The sequence below is a fragment of the Limulus polyphemus genome, unplaced genomic scaffold (genome assembly GCF_000517525.1).
Source record: "Limulus polyphemus unplaced genomic scaffold, Limulus_polyphemus-2.1.2 Scaffold7299, whole genome shotgun sequence".
NCBI lineage: Eukaryota > Metazoa > Arthropoda > Merostomata > Xiphosura > Limulidae > Limulus > Limulus polyphemus.
Genome location: NW_013672909.1, coordinates 9,483 through 26,236, shown reverse-complemented (window position 1 = coordinate 26,236; position 16,754 = coordinate 9,483). Strand labels below are relative to the sequence as shown.

At 33.5% G+C, this 16,754-nt stretch overlaps 1 protein-coding gene across 4 annotated transcripts in view; it reads right to left on the bottom strand.

Annotated features, from left to right (window-relative positions):
• Window positions 1–818: 818 nt before the first annotated feature.
• The window catches only part of LOC106474501 (fukutin-like), a 24,195-nt gene continuing 8,259 nt past the window's right edge, over window positions 819–16,754 (bottom strand). For 3 of the 4 annotated variants that reach the window (XM_022402812.1, XM_022402810.1, XM_022402811.1), the window contains 6 exons: window positions 16,024–16,212; window positions 10,505–10,785; window positions 9,147–9,409; window positions 7,947–8,080; window positions 5,446–5,570; window positions 819–2,482 (listed from right to left, as the gene is read on the bottom strand). In XM_022402812.1, the coding sequence (XP_022258520.1) occupies window positions 2,251–2,482; window positions 5,446–5,570; window positions 7,947–8,080; window positions 9,147–9,409; window positions 10,505–10,785; window positions 16,024–16,212 (1,224 nt within the window). In that variant the 3' untranslated portion in view covers window positions 819–2,250. The remainder of the gene's footprint in view (window positions 2,483–5,445; window positions 5,571–7,946; window positions 8,081–9,146; window positions 9,410–10,504; window positions 10,786–16,023; window positions 16,213–16,754) is intronic. The other variant, XM_022402813.1, reaches the window with a different exon arrangement.

Here is a 16,754-nt window from a genome sequence, read left to right as displayed (position 1 = left end):
TACTTAGCATCATGTCACTTCTCAGCTGCTATGTCTATTACAACCATGGACACAGAATTATCAGTTTCTTTTCTTTATTTAGCATCATGTCACTTCTAAGTTATTTTTCTGTGTTTATCACAACCATGGACACACAACAGTCGGTTCCCTTTTCCTAACTTAGCATCATGTCATTTCTCAGCAAGTTTTCTGTTTATCACAACCAGGAACACACAATAGTCAATTCCCTTTTCCTAATTTAGTGTCATGTCACTTCTCACCAATTTTTCTGTGTTTATCACAACCATGAACACACAATCACTTCCTTTTTCCTAACTTAACATCATGTCACTTCTCAGGTATTTTTTCGAGTTAATTAAAACCATGAACATAAAATAATCAGTTCCTTCTTCCCTCTTTAACATATGTCACTTCTCAGCTGCTTTACTAAGTGGATGAACTTTCACTACTCATACCACATAAGAACTTAGTTGAGTTTATGAAAATAAAAAAAAGTTTTTAATATCATTATGAATATATATTTTGAAAATACAAGTCTAAAATATATCCCCAAAAATGAAACCTAACTAGGTAATTGATCATTACTAACCAAAATTTGATTTTAAATTTAGGATTAAGTTGAAAAACATTAGTATTTTAAATTTCATACATGTATGTATGTTTTAAATACTTTGAATTTAATTCAGTCATGGATTTTTAGGATCTACTTTCAATTTGTAATAAGTTGCAGCAAGGAAAAGTCATAATAATGAACTCTACTGAAATATTACTGTTTAAAATTAAGTTTCCCAATTTTACCCATTTCTTTTATAGTTTTATTTCAGCACCTTATACTACATTTAAATTCTAACTTGTTTCTGGTGTTGCCTAAGAAATTCAAAACTAACAAAAGCAGCAAACTTGCTGTAAAAATAATAACTTCAGAGATTAACCAAACTGGCAAGTGTTCCATGTGCATGTTACGTAAATAGTTGACAAACATGACACACACTTTACTAGTACTTTTATCTCTACAAGATACTAATAAAGAACAATTGTCACTTTTCTAGAGCTATCTATAAATATTTGACTGATAGATGAGCTTCACTGATATTTTATGACTCACGTGTCTGAATATTTCACAAGTGGCCAAAAATAAAAAGTAGTTGACCACAATATTACTGTTGATGCATTTTAACTTTAGAGGAAAAAGTTCTTTATACAGATCTAGATATAAATGCTCTTATTCACTTATCAACTTAACACCACTGGCTCAGCATTGATGGTGATACACTATCCTACCCAAATTCATGGGACACACCTCTGATTGCAGGAAAATGGGGTGTGATGATGAAATATGCAAATGCTTTGGCCGAACGATGAGTACATGGAAAGAGCTAACAGAGTTTCAGAGGGAAAGGATAATTAGATGTCATTTGGGGAAAATGTCTGTACGTGCTATTGCGCAACAATTAAACATTCCCAGGTCAACAACTGTCAACATGCTGAAGAATTGGAAGTCCACAGGTGACAATGAGCCCAAGAAACAACTAGGTAAGCATAAAGTACTGACTGATAGGTGCCAATGCATCTTGAGAAGCCTGGTTACCTCATCTTGCCATCAGACCCCAGAGAATGATGGACGTGTTTGGGTATGGAGGTTGCCTGGAGAACACTTATTACCTGAGTGTTTTGTTCCAACAGTGAAGTTTGGAGGTGGCAATATCATGGTCTGGGGGTGCTTCTCGTGGTATGGACTAGGTCCACTGGTTGCAGTGCATGGATCCATGAATGCCGAGTCCTACATTGATGTTCTGAACAATTCTGTGTGTCTTACATTGTTGCAAATTTATGGTACCGGCCCTTCCAATATGTTAACACTTCATGACACAAAGCAAGGATTATGAATGCATGGTTTGAAGAGAATAACATTCGAACATTGCAGTGGCCAGCACAGAGCCCCGACCTCAACTTGACAGAACATCTTTGGGATGAACTGGAATGCAGAATTTGGGCAGCCCCAAGACAGCCCTCTTCAGTAGTGGAGTTACTAATGCTTTAAAGCAGGAGTGGTGCACAATACCACCAGGTTTCTACCAGAAATTAGTTTATAGTCTTGCTTGCTGCATTGAAGCAGTCATTAAGGCCAAAGGTGGGCCAACACACTATTAATTTCTTGAAATAAAGACATGTTTTATTCATAACTACTCCTGTCCCATGGCTTTTAGTAGGATAGTGTTGTTTCAACAACTCCAGTTATGCTACTTAAACTCAATTTTCTCCTAGTAAAGGAAGGAGTTGGATTACTTCAGGCCAATCTTCTAGGGGCCACTTGCCATTTTCTTGCACATTGGGTGGGCTTTTTTTCCAGTCCCAAATTTTAACTGGTTCAAACCAGTTGCTCCCATAGTTGGCAATAATATAGTCCTTAGTTTGACAAGGAACTCGTACCTTCAGGTTCAGGAACTCTGTCCAACAGAGTGTGAAGTTTGGAAAAATATACCTAAAGAAACATAGTGGAAAAACAAAGCAATCAAGAGCATGATATCTTTACAGAAAAAAAACATATTAAACTACTTATTTCATTAACTGTCTGAATGGATCAAACTGATGCATTGAAACTTCAGAACAATGGTATGTACTGTTGTGTGAAAAAAAAAGTTTTTTAGACTTGTTCCAAGTTCATTGTACACATGCAGCTTTTAAACCAACTTTAAATTAACTTCTACAAAGTAAAGGAATAATTTTTTTATATCACAAACTGCAGCTTATAAAACAGCTATTAAACTCATTTCTACATAGTAATGACACATTTTTTGTATTTAAAAACTGCAGCTCATAAAACTCATTTCTATATATAGAGAGAGAGAATTCTTCATATTATAAACTGCAGAATACAAAAAAACGTAAACTCATTTCTACACATTAAAAATAAAATTCCTTATATTACAAACTGCAGTTTTTAGAACAATCATACATATTAATATGTGTACAGTTAGGGTATTCACAGATGCACTAAATTCCCTGACAGAAAATGTATCACAGAGAAAAAATCTGATTTCTCCAACCTCAACTGAGTTGAAATAAAATATAAATGCTGGGCACAATTTATAATACAGTGAAAAAATATTTATTTCAAACAAACAACAAAGTTTAAAAGCAAACATATCATTTTGGTGCACTTGCTAAAGAGCTCTCAGAGAATAACTATGTAGAATGAAAATCAAATCAATATCTTCCACACTAAGAAAACCCAGAAATTTATAAGAAAAACAACAATACCATTTTTCTCAGGATGCAGGTACTACTGACACAACTGATAGTCACTCTCACTACCAAATAAGGGATTATTTGACTGTGAGGTATCACCTGACTTGCCGGTGGAAAAGGTCACTGTCTTTTTCTATACAGTATGCTCTACTTTACAGAAATCTTTCCCATGAGAAAGTGCATTTGATGCCCTAGTTGAATAACCCAATTCAGTAAGTAACTAGGGTGAGAGGAACTCAGTAGCTCTTTTGACCTATAATCTATATTAAAACTACATTGTAACATACTCAATAAGTAAGGGAGTACAAAACATTTAGTATGCTTACATACCACACAAACTGCAGCTTTTAAAACAACCATAAAACTCATTTCTAGACAGTAGATTTAGAGTTCTTTACATCAAAATTTTATGTAATAGTGTAAAATTACTAGTCATATCTGAATCATGATTTCTGTATAAAATTTATAGCTAAGGAGATTATAACTTTTGTATCCTATAAATTTCATTGCATCTTATATTGGTAATTTTCTGTTAACTAATATAACCTTTTGAATTATATAAGTCTCCTTACATTTCCAACTTGCTTGCTGGCTTAACTAGTTTTCTTTCCTACCAATGCCACCTTACATTTATAACTGACATGCTCGATAGATCGACTTTTCTTATGTATAATCACTTCATGTTTACAATTAACCTGATAGGTTCCTAAGACTCTATTAACCTGACTATTTTTATCATAGAGTCAGTAGACTATATGTAGCAATGGCCAAAGTTCTCAACAGGCACTATACAAGTATGCACACTAAAAAAAAAAATTTTAATTTAAAAGATGATTGTCTCTCACTTTTATTTGCTTCTCTATCCAACAAGTCCAAAAACAATGCAAAAAAAAAATCAAATCAAAAAATAACCAACCCACCAAATTGTTTATCTTTCTTCCTGTTTTAGTCCAGTTAACTCTACAACTACTTTACCACTAATGTCAGTTTAAACCTAAGTCCACTCTATGTGTTTCTGGGCAGTGCACAACTTCATAACTTAGTTGTAATAACTAGTGGTAATTTTAAAAAATAATCATAATTCTAGTTTGAACAATGTTATCATTACCCCTTGAAGTTAGCTTTCTTACAAATATCTGATGTTTCTTTAAAGAGTTAAAGTACAGAGTGAAACAGGAATTACCAGCCAATAATTGATGAACATTAGGTGACTGTAACATGTAAAACACTCAATGTTTTGTACACTATACAATCAGTGTCTTTAGGGAGCTAACCTCTATATTATGTATGAAGTGAAGGAGTAAAAAAAGAAAAAAAATCTATATAAATAATATTGAATTTTATTACACACATTCATAGAATACACGAACTGTCAGTCAGGGGAAAAAATGTCTAATACACTGGTGATACTACAGTTATACACATTATTTGTAAACAATGCAATAGTTTGTTATTCTTAAGTCTAAAACAGTGGTGATACTACAATTATACACATTATTTAAGTCTAAAACAGTGGTGATACTACAATTATACACATTATTTAAGTCTAAAACACTGGTGATACTACGGTTATACACATTACTTAAGTCTAAAACACTGGTGGTACTACGGTTATACACATTACTTAAGTCTAAAACACTGGTGGTACTATGGTTAAACACATTACTTAAGTCTAAAACACTGGTGATACTACAGTTATACACATTACTTAAGTCTAAAACACTGGTGATACTACAGTTATACACATTACTTAAGTCTAAAACACTGGTGATACTACAGTTATACACATTATTTAAGTCTAAAACACTGGTGATACTACAGTTATAGACAATATTTAAGTCTAAAACACTGGTGATACTACAGTTATACACATTATTTAAGTCTAAAACACTGGTGATACTACAGTTATAGACAATATTTAAGTCTAAAACACTGGTGATACTACAGTTATAGACAATATTTAAGTCTAGAACACTGGTGATACTACAGTTATAGACAATATTTAAGTCTAAAACACTGGTGATACTACAGTTATACACATTATTTAGGTCTAAAACACTGGTGATACTAAAGTTATACACATTATTTAGGTCTAAAACACTTGTGATACTACAACTATACATATTATCTAACAGCATATGTTTTAAACAGAAGATATGTAGATAAAATTATTTAACGGTAATATTCCAAACTTACTTGAACTTCTTGCCTGTCCTGGCTTGAGTTCCTCCATTCCAAACATAGTCCTTCTCCTCATAGAAGAAAAATATGTCTAGTTTGATATCCTTGTCCTGGAAGGAAAGCTCAAAACTGTCTTCCTCCTATAGAAATAATGATTACCCACATAACTCTATTATCAAGGTGATGTGTTTTGTGCATTAGTGTTTGAAGACACAAGAAAATAAAATTAGTTATTCATCAAATAAGAGTGATCCAAGTATACTCTCTGTTCTTTTATGACTATGTTTCAAACACAAAAGGTCGATGAACACGAAGGGATCCTATAATACGTATTACCTATTAATGGGACCCCAGGGTGTAGAGTGGCTAGGACGCTACATACCGTAATGGTAATTTGACCTCATCCAACACCTGGCGGAATCTGGAATAGTACAACAGTTTCGTAGTAGGTAAAGGATCACCTACCTCTTCATCTTTAAATGGAAATTGGTTGGGAAGACGAGCTTCCATACAAAAATCCATCTCCATTTGTGTGCATTTCCAACTCAACCAACACCTGATCCACCATGAACTAACATCCAGCAGAGGGTAGAAAGGAGAAAAGCCATGGTAAGGAGATATCTATGGTCCAAAACCTGGCAGCATTGTGTATGGTTCTTGCAACTAACACCAGATTCATCAGGAACCAACATCCAGCAGATGGTAGGAAGAGGGACCGCAAAATTGGGGTCTATCTCCAGTCCAAAACCTGGCAGCATGGGGAATTTTTCCTCCAGTCCACAGTCAGAATACATGTGAGGACTTACTTAGCTGGACCATCTCCAACAAACACCTGACCCCCTCCCCCAGTAGACACATTTGGAGGATGGTAGATAGAAGGAATGTCTTAGCCTGAGGGATAAACTGCAATACATATATATATATATATATATATATATATACACATACATATATCTTCAACCAAGTTCATGACTTGGCCATCTTCAACCAATACCAGACTGCCCGGGAATGTACATCTGGAGGATGGTAGGAAGGAGGAATGCCACAGTGGGAAAAAGTAATTTGTCAGATATATATACATTAATACAGCATAGTGCTACAACCAAAACCTGGCAGTATCTAGAATTGTACATCAGGTCCAAGGTAAAATGTGCTATACACCATCAACACCCACAGAATGCCACCACCGTACTGTCAATTGAGTGGTATGATGCATCAATCAGGAGGACAGGCCTCCATGGTCCACTAGAAGAAAGGAGGGAAAAAATGTGTTGGAGAGTTTGGAGAACCACAATACCCTATTTTGAAAACATCCAGTGGCATCTGGAATTGTACATCAGGTTCATGAAAAGAAGAGTCTCAATGCCATGGAGCATCAGAGATGGGCAGCAATCCCTGTCTGCTTTACTCATGTAAAGTCTGAGATGAACATAGTTATGGAGCAAAAGACCAGAACACTCCATCTCTACAGTGTGCGTAACGTAATCGTGCGACATAATTGTTTCGGTATAGATGACAATTGAACGGAGACACACAACCAACACCCGGCAGCATCTTGAATTGTACATCAGGTCCATGGTAGGAAGAGCTACAATATAACTGACACTGAGCATGGCCACAGGATGAACAGTATACCTAGTCAGGCACCACTTGCCACAGAGTGGGATCCACAATACACTAGCCCCTGTAAGTAAAGAAATAACAAAAACATAGTAAAGGAAAACTAAGTCTGTAGTATAAAGGAATACGTTGACAAACTTGCAAACAAATACATGCTTTTTTGTAGAGTACTACTGCCAATCGAGAAGTGATGAAATGAGTGCAAGTGTGGAGAGGGCACTGGTTACGATAGGTGTGTGTCACGCTCCTGCTGCACAATCATTTAGTTATATGTTGATATGTAGAAGTGGGAGGTGGACAGCAACTGGCAAGCATTGAAAATTTGCACCGATAGATGGCAGTACTAATTCTGAAAAGCTATTTTGTGAGAGGAAGTACAATATTGTATTGAAATTAGTTTATGTAATTGTACTTTTGACTACTGAATAATTGGAATAATCTAAATTAGTAATAATTTAAAAAATTAGTTGATTATTTTCATGGTATTAATCAATTTCATCATAATTTTGATTAAATGCTTATTTTAAAAGACACAAATCAATATAATCAATCAACTAATTTAATCAACCAGCTCTAAGTGAAACACTGCATTGGTATAATTTAGAATTTTTTTAATACTATAAACACATACTTCTTATTAAAACTATATACCTATTTTTAATTGTGGTTTACGGGTTCTCTGATTCAAACTTCTGGCAAGCTACATATTTTCATACAGTTTTATTAATTTTTCATAGCTCATTTTATTCTTTAAAAAAAAGTCACGAATAAAAAAACTTATATGAAGTAGTTTTTAAATACTACTAAGCACCTTTTTCTTTTTACCTAAAGATGGAACATTATGCTCCATTATTCTCTTAATCTAGAGCACAGGCAAAAATATAGCACTGGAATACCTTTCCAAACTGATGAGTTAATGGGATGTTATTAGTAGAAAATTCTGGAATAATTTCAGGGCGATAATCTTTGATCCAAATACCCAGGTCAACATCTTTGCTGTAGGGTATGATATCGCACTCCCTAAAAAATCCTACAAATGCATAAAAGTTATGTCAGTGTAGTAATTTAAAATGTAAATCAAAAGGAGACACAAGAATTTCTGATTTAAAAGCATCATCAAACAAAATATTTTTACATAAGTAGAAATAAAAGTAAAATAATACTCCAAAATCAGAATTATCATTTTCCTTTTGCTCACAGGTCAAATGTCTAGTGATTCTAATGTTAAATTAAAACTCTCAAGATGATTGGCTGAAACTGAAACAACTAAACACCAGAAACCACAAATTCCACAATTTGTTGCTTGAAAATATAAACTTTTTTCTCAATTCTTACGCTATATAAACTTAATATTTAAAAACATTTTCCTCTCATAAGAGATTTGCACCAATTATTTATGAGATTGAAAAAAAAAAAAAAAGAGAGAAAGAAAGAATAAGAAAAAGCTGTTGAATATTATCAATATAGAGTATATATTCTAATTAGTACCAATTTATTAATTTATTGAAAAACTTGCAAGTTGCTGTAAGTTAGTGTTAATAACTTCAAATGAATATTGAGAAACCAATAGTAACAGTTAGGCCAAACAAAACACCACCACCCCATTTTTTTACTCTTCTATTTCTTTAATCAAAATAACATTTTATATCATTGACTGCATAATGTGTCACAACCATTAGGTTGTGAAAACACAATCACTTCAATAACCATTTCAGAACACATGAATAAATTTGTTTAACTTTCAAAATCTTATTTACTGACAAACTAGTCTTTTAAAATGACCACAAATTCTAGATGCTCTGGCCTTCTTCACCAGGAAGAAATGTTTAAGTTCAGTCTCTACTATATTTGTATGCTTTTTTCCTATGATCCACAGTTCTTTGTCACTCAAAACAAGCACAGTAACCATATACAATAGTTAAAACTTGATAACAAGAAACCAACTTTTAAGGTACCTGAGGATTGTCAAAATGTCGTAAAGTTATAATAAAGTTTTTCATTACCCAGTCAAGCCGTCTCAAAACTTTTATATACAATAATATAACAAGACATGCCTTATAAACTAAAATAAATCATCTATCTTTGCATTTCTTTACCTAGACATGTACCACTACTCAGCCAGAAAGGAACACCTAAACCATCCAATATCTCCTTGGCTTTTACAAGAAGTTTTCTGGCATTTTGCTGAAACAATTGGGCCTCTGGACTGGTGTCTTTTCCATATGTCTCCTGAAACTTTCTGGCACGATCATAGTTACATTCTATGAAGGCCACATCCTTTGGAGATTGTAGAAACACTGACGGACTGACAGGAACTTGAACCTTAATGCCATCCACATGAGCAGCATGAATTTCTACTCTGTAAAAACATGGTAATTTATTCTCAGTCTCTTATTTTCTCTATTTTGTTAAAGGAAGTTTAGATTTTTACTTCCCCTCTTTCTTTTTGTTGCAGAATTTTTGGTTTAATTCTTGTTATATTAGTTCCATGAATTGACAAACTTAAGCATCAAATTACAAATCTGTTTTTATATTGTTCACTACTGGTGGAGTCCATGTATTGCATCGTACTGGTTGATTTTATTTTTGTCTATTAATTACCCAAATGTAAAGAACTGACCAAACAAACTGCTTGATATCACTCATTTTCTACAGGAGACCCCAGCAGTAATTAATGGATTACATTCATGGATCCACAAGAGATTCAGTGAATAAAACGTTTATAAAAAAAATGTGTTTAAAATGCTAATGGGATGCATGTAGACCCCATCATTAATTCTATGGTCAACTTTAAATTTATAAAAAAGGACTATCTGTTCTTTGAAAATTACTTTTATGTTTATTATGCTTTTAACTTTAAAATCTACAATATTATGTCTGTCTCATTACATAAATTCTTGTTTCTTTTATTTTACAAAGACTAGGTATTTCAGAATTGATTACCAGAGAATTTCTAAAAATGAAATTGGAAATATACATTAATGTTTTTCCTTTTACTGATTATGTAAAAGACAAGTAGAACTGTATGGAAAATGAGCAAATCAAATCTTCTAAGAACCTACCAGGTTAAACCGGACTTTTCCTTATTCATGGTTCCCTTCAAGGTGAACAGATGACTGGAAAAGTAGCAAACCAAATGCTCTCAGGACCAACTAGTTAATGACAGGGATTTCATCATCTGCTATCTTCAATTCTTTCCTTATTAATGCCTTCAGGCTCAGTAGGATCATGAAATCCCACACAGGGATTTACTTATCTTCTATATTCAATCCTTTCCTTCAGGCTCAGTAGAGGGTTAGGAAATCCTTTACAGGGATTTACTTGTCTCTTATCTTCAATCCGTTCCTTATTCATCATTTCAAGTTCAGTATGGTCAGTAGAGGGTTAGTAAATCCTCTAAACTATAAAGGTTAAACAACATGCTAGATAAATATTGTTAATAAAATTGACTTACTTTTCATATGCAGCCTCTTGGTTGCTGTAGTTCAGCTCATCTTGAGAGATTCCCAAATTATTCAACTGTTCTGAAGAAAAACCCAATTTCCCATGCCACCAGAAATTTCCAGACCGTTCCTGAAATATAACGATGAGCACAAGGAACTTGTGATGTTTTGATGAAACAAAGGCATGAAGTGGAATGTTAACTTGAAATCCATGACGAAGAAGAGAGGGATTTTTACCATTACTTAGAGCAATACTATATCCATTCTCTTCCAGTCCTTCTCTGAAAGATGCCTAAGAGAAAATTCAAAATTATTCTTTCTTATAACAAAGTATTTCTTCTTTAAATATAACTTAAGTATAACAAATCAATTATACTTCAAGCTAGTTCTACTATAAACTTCAAAATTCTGAAGTTAGAAATAATACACAGTAATTTTGTATAAAGTTCAAAATCAAGTATATCTAAATTCTATGGTTTTCTTTTCCTTCAAAATCTATTCATAAACTTCAGTGCATGAGAGTGAGCAGAAAACTTTGCCAACACTGAATATTTCTGAGCATTAACAAACAACTGTTTCCTTCCATCTTTGCCAACACAAGTAGTATGTTCATGGAATAAAATAGTGTAATAAAAAGACAACTCACATATGAAAAAAATAAATAAAAGTGACAGATGATCAAAGTCTGAATTTTTTTGGAAAAACTTTTCTATACTGGTCCTGTTCTGGTAAAAGTGGAAGTACTGATTTCTCTCACCATGAGAATGAGTTGGGATTCTCACTTACACCACACATTTTTCAACTTCATGAAAAATCTCATCAAACTTTTATAACTAAATCTTGTGAAGGTGGTGGGGTAAGGTATTGTTATGAAAATGGTATAACTTAATACATCGAGAAGATTAAGCTGAATTACAAGTCTTGTTCAGTGGATTTAACTTAGTCTTTTGGTTGTGAAAAAACAGTAAACGCCTATGTAAGGTAGGCAGTTAGCAATCCACAACTGTAACATGAATACTAAAGCTGGGTGACTAGTGAAAATTTGCTAATCAATTACACCCCACAAAATTATATTCTCACATGAGACTAATTTTCCTGTTTCCATTTATTTCAAGTAACCTTCATTTAATATTACAGACATATTCAGGAATAACAATTTCTGATTAAGTTACTATTTTAATCCTAAGCTATTGAATACGAACATGCAATGTATAGGCAATGGAGTGCAAAGCTTGTAACAGTCTGAAAATATGATTAAAACTGTTCCCTAAAGATTTTGATAAAACTACTTTACTAATTCTTTGTTAAAAATAACGGTCCTTAGATTTCATGCAATAAAACTAGTAAAGATTCTTTTTACAATGTGTGTGTGTGTGTGTGTGTGTGTGTGATATTTTATATAATTATGTGAAAACAAATTAGTGCCAATCTTACAGAAACAAAGACATCAGCAGTATGAAAGAGTTAGAAAAATAACTTTTCTAAGTATAAAAAACATCATAAACTTTCAAGTAAGATGTTGTTGATATGGATGGTAGTTAAGAAAGAACACATTAAAATGATTAATATGTTTACATTTTAGAATCCATATTGGAAGAAGCTGTAGAAACATATATGGATGATGAGAAATCAATAAATCAAACATCTTCAAGCTTGCTTACTGTTCTAGGCAGTGTTTAAGCAACATGTGACAACAGGAAGATTTATTTTTCCTTTTCCAGGGCTTCCTATTTAGCTAGAATAAGTAATTAAACAAGTGCCTGTTCATGTAAATAGATTAATGACTCAACAGAATTACACACTGCTAGTTCATGTTTAGTAATTTCTGACAAACGCAGTTAAATGAGCAAGTTATATAGCAATCAGCTTTTCTTGAAAATAACGACTATTACCTTGTTGTAACTTTTTTTATTAAAGGAATCTTACCTAAGTAACACTGGTTACATTTGTAGCTTGTCATAAGTAAGCAATATATTTTAATATCCCGTTAAAGTTACACTATTATTTAGATATAGAAGGTAAACATGAATAATTTGCATCACAGTGACTAGTTATGTAGCCAACAGCCACACCCTTACATTTACGAATTGTGTACAAGCGGAACACAAGCATATCATCATGCCAATATTTTGATTACTTGAATAGGTGGAATAATCCAAAATAATTATAATCAGAAACACTAATCAATTAATCTAAACAAGCTTGATTTAATGGAAAATAATAATGAGAAATCATAATGGCAATATTTCTATCACTTGGATAGTCCGAGTAATCAAAAACAGTAATAATAAGAAACCCTAATTTCAATCATTTATAGTGTCTGCATACATATCTTTTCTCATAAACATTGTGCACACACTGGTACATATATATAATTCATGTACACGTGTGTCAGTTTGAAATAAATAAAAACCTGTATTGGTAACAAACACACAAAGCATAAGAGATCATTCTCACCATAAACTGACTGATGAGTTATATATATTGATTTGCTGGATTGTATGTAAATTCCTTTGCATCAAATCCTATAAGTGCATGGAGTCATGGTGAACCAAAAGTTCCATTGAATGAAGACGTAAAGGAGAAGGCAGAGCTTGACAGATATTTGTGTTGAAAAGGACAAGAATGGACTAGCTGCTGAGTGAGTCGAAGGAATGACTTCTCCAATTTGATCAAATAGCCCCCTCCCCCCAGCTGCCAAAGAAAGGAGTTGATGAATATAAATGTCCAATTCCTGCTCAGAATGAGCCAGTCATCCATGTAATAATGAAATCACATCCCCAGAAGATGGAGATGAAGTGCAAAGGCCCGGACTATGCAACAAAACATGTAAGGAGCCGAGATAAGCCTGAAGGGGAGGGCCAAAAATTGGTAATCCACCCCAAAATGGACAAACCAAAGGTAAGGTCAAGACTGATGTGTTATTGGGATGTGTAAATAAGCACTGAAGACATCTATTTTCGTCATCCATCCACAATCCTGGGAAAATGCTCATCTCAGAGGGAGAAAAGACTCCATGGTGAACTTGGGGAGTGCACTGAAGCAGTAGAGATGAATTTATGACTGGCCACCAATCCCCGGTTTTCTTGGGGACAACGAAAAGAGGGGAATAAAAACACCTGGAAGGATGGTGAACCAGTTCGACTGCCCACTGCAAAAGCAATTCTCGAACCACCTCTGACAGATGCTGGCAGGTCACAGGATCTCAAGGAGGAGGGAAGGAATTGGGGCAAGGAGAAACAGGAGGTGGTGAAAGAAACTGGATAACAAATTCTTCTGACAGAACCCGTTTCACCCACTGATCATCGATGAAGGGATGCCAGCAAGGAAGAAACTCTAATAGCCAAGCTCCCACCAGACCTGAACCCATAGAGTAGTCATCAGTACTGGTGGTGACTTGAGATAAAATCCGAAAATACTGAATTAAGCCTAGGTGATTCCTCAGGCTGCAATTGTAAGGAACAGCAAACTCTGAAGGCGGGAAAAACAATCAAACTCCTTGTCATTCTGAACAAGTTCAGACGACTCAGGAGGAGCCTGGGCGATGTCTGGGGACAAAGGTTCATGCATATAGTGCACAATCTCCCGACGTATAAAAGCAGAGGGATCCACTGTCGGGTTGCCCACCCCTGAGGCCTGAGAAAAAACATTGGTCATTGGTGTGACCTCTGAAGTGGTCATATGAACTTCAGAATTCAGAGCACAAAATTAGAGTGCAGAAATATAGCAACAAGAATGAACTGGTATAAAAGAAAATAAAGTAAAAAGAAACCACTTCATGTGAAAAAAAAAATTGTCACACTGGAAGCGCTAGGCACACAAAAGAGTACATCTTAACCCAAACGAGAAGTGAAGGTTTGGTAGAGGACTGTAGAGAGAGTCACATGCATCACGTGAGCATATCATGCTATTATTGGTTAGTATATGATGCATGATGATTTAGATGCGAGACATGTTGGAATATAGTAATTCCAACAGGGGGGGAACAAAAGGCTTGTGGCATGCGTAAAGAAAAAGTTTGCATATAGAGGGCAGTACTGAAGGAGAACAATTAATCTTGTGGGAAGAGTTAAGTACCATATTGGTCAATTGATTGAAATTAGTCAATTATTTTATGTGACATTAATCAATGCTTATAGGTTATCGATTAATCACCCAGCCTTAAACATGACCCATACCTACTAGTAAAATGATAAAAACCCTGTAGCCTGAGCACTTTCAAAAATGCTCGAGTTACAGGGTTTTTATCATTTTTATATTAAGACTTCTTGAACCTATGTGTTTTTCTCACATCATGAACATAACTACTACTGTTATGAAGTTAGGATAAATGATAACACTTTCACATGGATGAAAGTGTTTGGACTGCAAGTGAGCATTAAGTCATGTTAAATAACATATTTATATATTTATCTATTTACATTCGTAAGGCAGAAAAAATCATGGCCAATATACAACCTTATTCAAATATATTTTACAACTATAGATTCTTTGAAACTATTTTACAAAAACTACTAAGCCCATTGAAATCTTTTATTGATAAAATCGTTACAAGTTTAGGGATAAAAATCCTATAAAGTACAATGCTACAGTCTGACTTAGTTCAAACTTTTTTCTTTTTTATCAGGGATTCTTATTAGATAACTAAATTAACTTTTTTCTAACAACAAAACTTCTCTATGCTATTGTTACAGTAATGTAGTCTGAAAAACCATCACAATATTTCAAGAAAGATCTGTTGTCAATAACTTTCTTTTCTATAATGTGTTAACCAGGAGGATTGCTGTTGTTAACCATGAGGATTGCTGTCGTTAATAATAATAAAAATAACAATAATAAATATCAGAACTGAGGAAAAACAAGACAATTGTACATTTCACAAATACATCATTTATTACGACCATGGTTTTGCCTCATAAAGGTACCTGGTGATGCCTTTACTCAATTTTGTAATTATAGAATTTCACCAAGTACCAACAGTTTCAGGTATCATTAATCATAAATACTAACTACTGTATATTTTTAATATCAACGTTTTTATTAGAAACAATTCCAATTCAATTATTCAAGGCTAATCCACCCAAAACTTTCAAGTTCTCTTAAATTGTAATTTTTGATAAACTAACTTTAACTTATTTGTCTAAAACTGTAAAAATTTCTCTGAGGTTTTAATTTCACAATCACTGACAATGTAATGGTGTTCTTTTTCTGGATAGTTTGTGCAATAAATTAATGAATTACTCTGTTTGGTAAGACTTATGTGAAATTAACGTTTGTTATTTTTCAGAAGCAGTTTTTATTAATAATACAGATAACAAGTCCTACAAACTTTATCTATACTCATTAATTTATCCCTTTTGTAAGTTTAAACAAACAATTGGAGTAATATGCTGACCAATCAAATTGTAAATTTATTAATCTGATGGACCAAAACATAAAAATAAATTTACAAACTTTAGTGCATGGCTGTATGAGTGAAAACATTAATCTCATACATATATATGTGTAGGTAAAATTGGTAAAAGCCTACCTTTTCCAGTTCTCCAGCAAACTGACTAAAAGTTGCCAGATATGTAACTCTCTGGTTAAGACAAATTAGCTGACAAGATATGGCACTCGTACCATTGTAACTCTTTATTTTCTGAAGTACAAGAGGATCGATTAGAAACAGAGGAATTCCCTTTCTTCCAGACAACGACACAACGTCATGAACTAGTTGCTTAATGAAAAATGTAAAGCTTTTTAGATTTCTTTGTTCATAAATTCTTAAACTACAAATACAAGTTGCCGATAATAAAATAAACAAAAAACTCTACAGTTAACAATTTAATAAACAGTAACAAGGTATGAAAAAACTATCTGTGTGACCAAGCATGTAAAGGATGGTTACCAAAGGCTAAGGAATTATAAGAAAATATTTAAGTCATTCAGTAAGTCCTTTTGTTACCCTCTACAAATTGCTACATTTTTGTTAGGCCAAGTAAAAAAACAAATTTAGCATCCCCAGTTTTCAAAAAAAAGAAAGAAAGGGGAAGGTCCTTTTTTTTTTAATGAACTCTTTTAAAGAAAGTTTGCACCCTTTTTTTATGATTGTTACTTGTTTTCAAAGGAGTCCATGTCAAACAGAAGTCTTTTTGTTTCATTTTGTCATCAAAACAATACAGAATTTGTGACAAAAAAGGGGCAAAATGAAGCAACTGTGTTCATCTCATTTTTTTTTCAGAAGTCTTCTTTGTATAATCGATAAATGATAATTCAAAA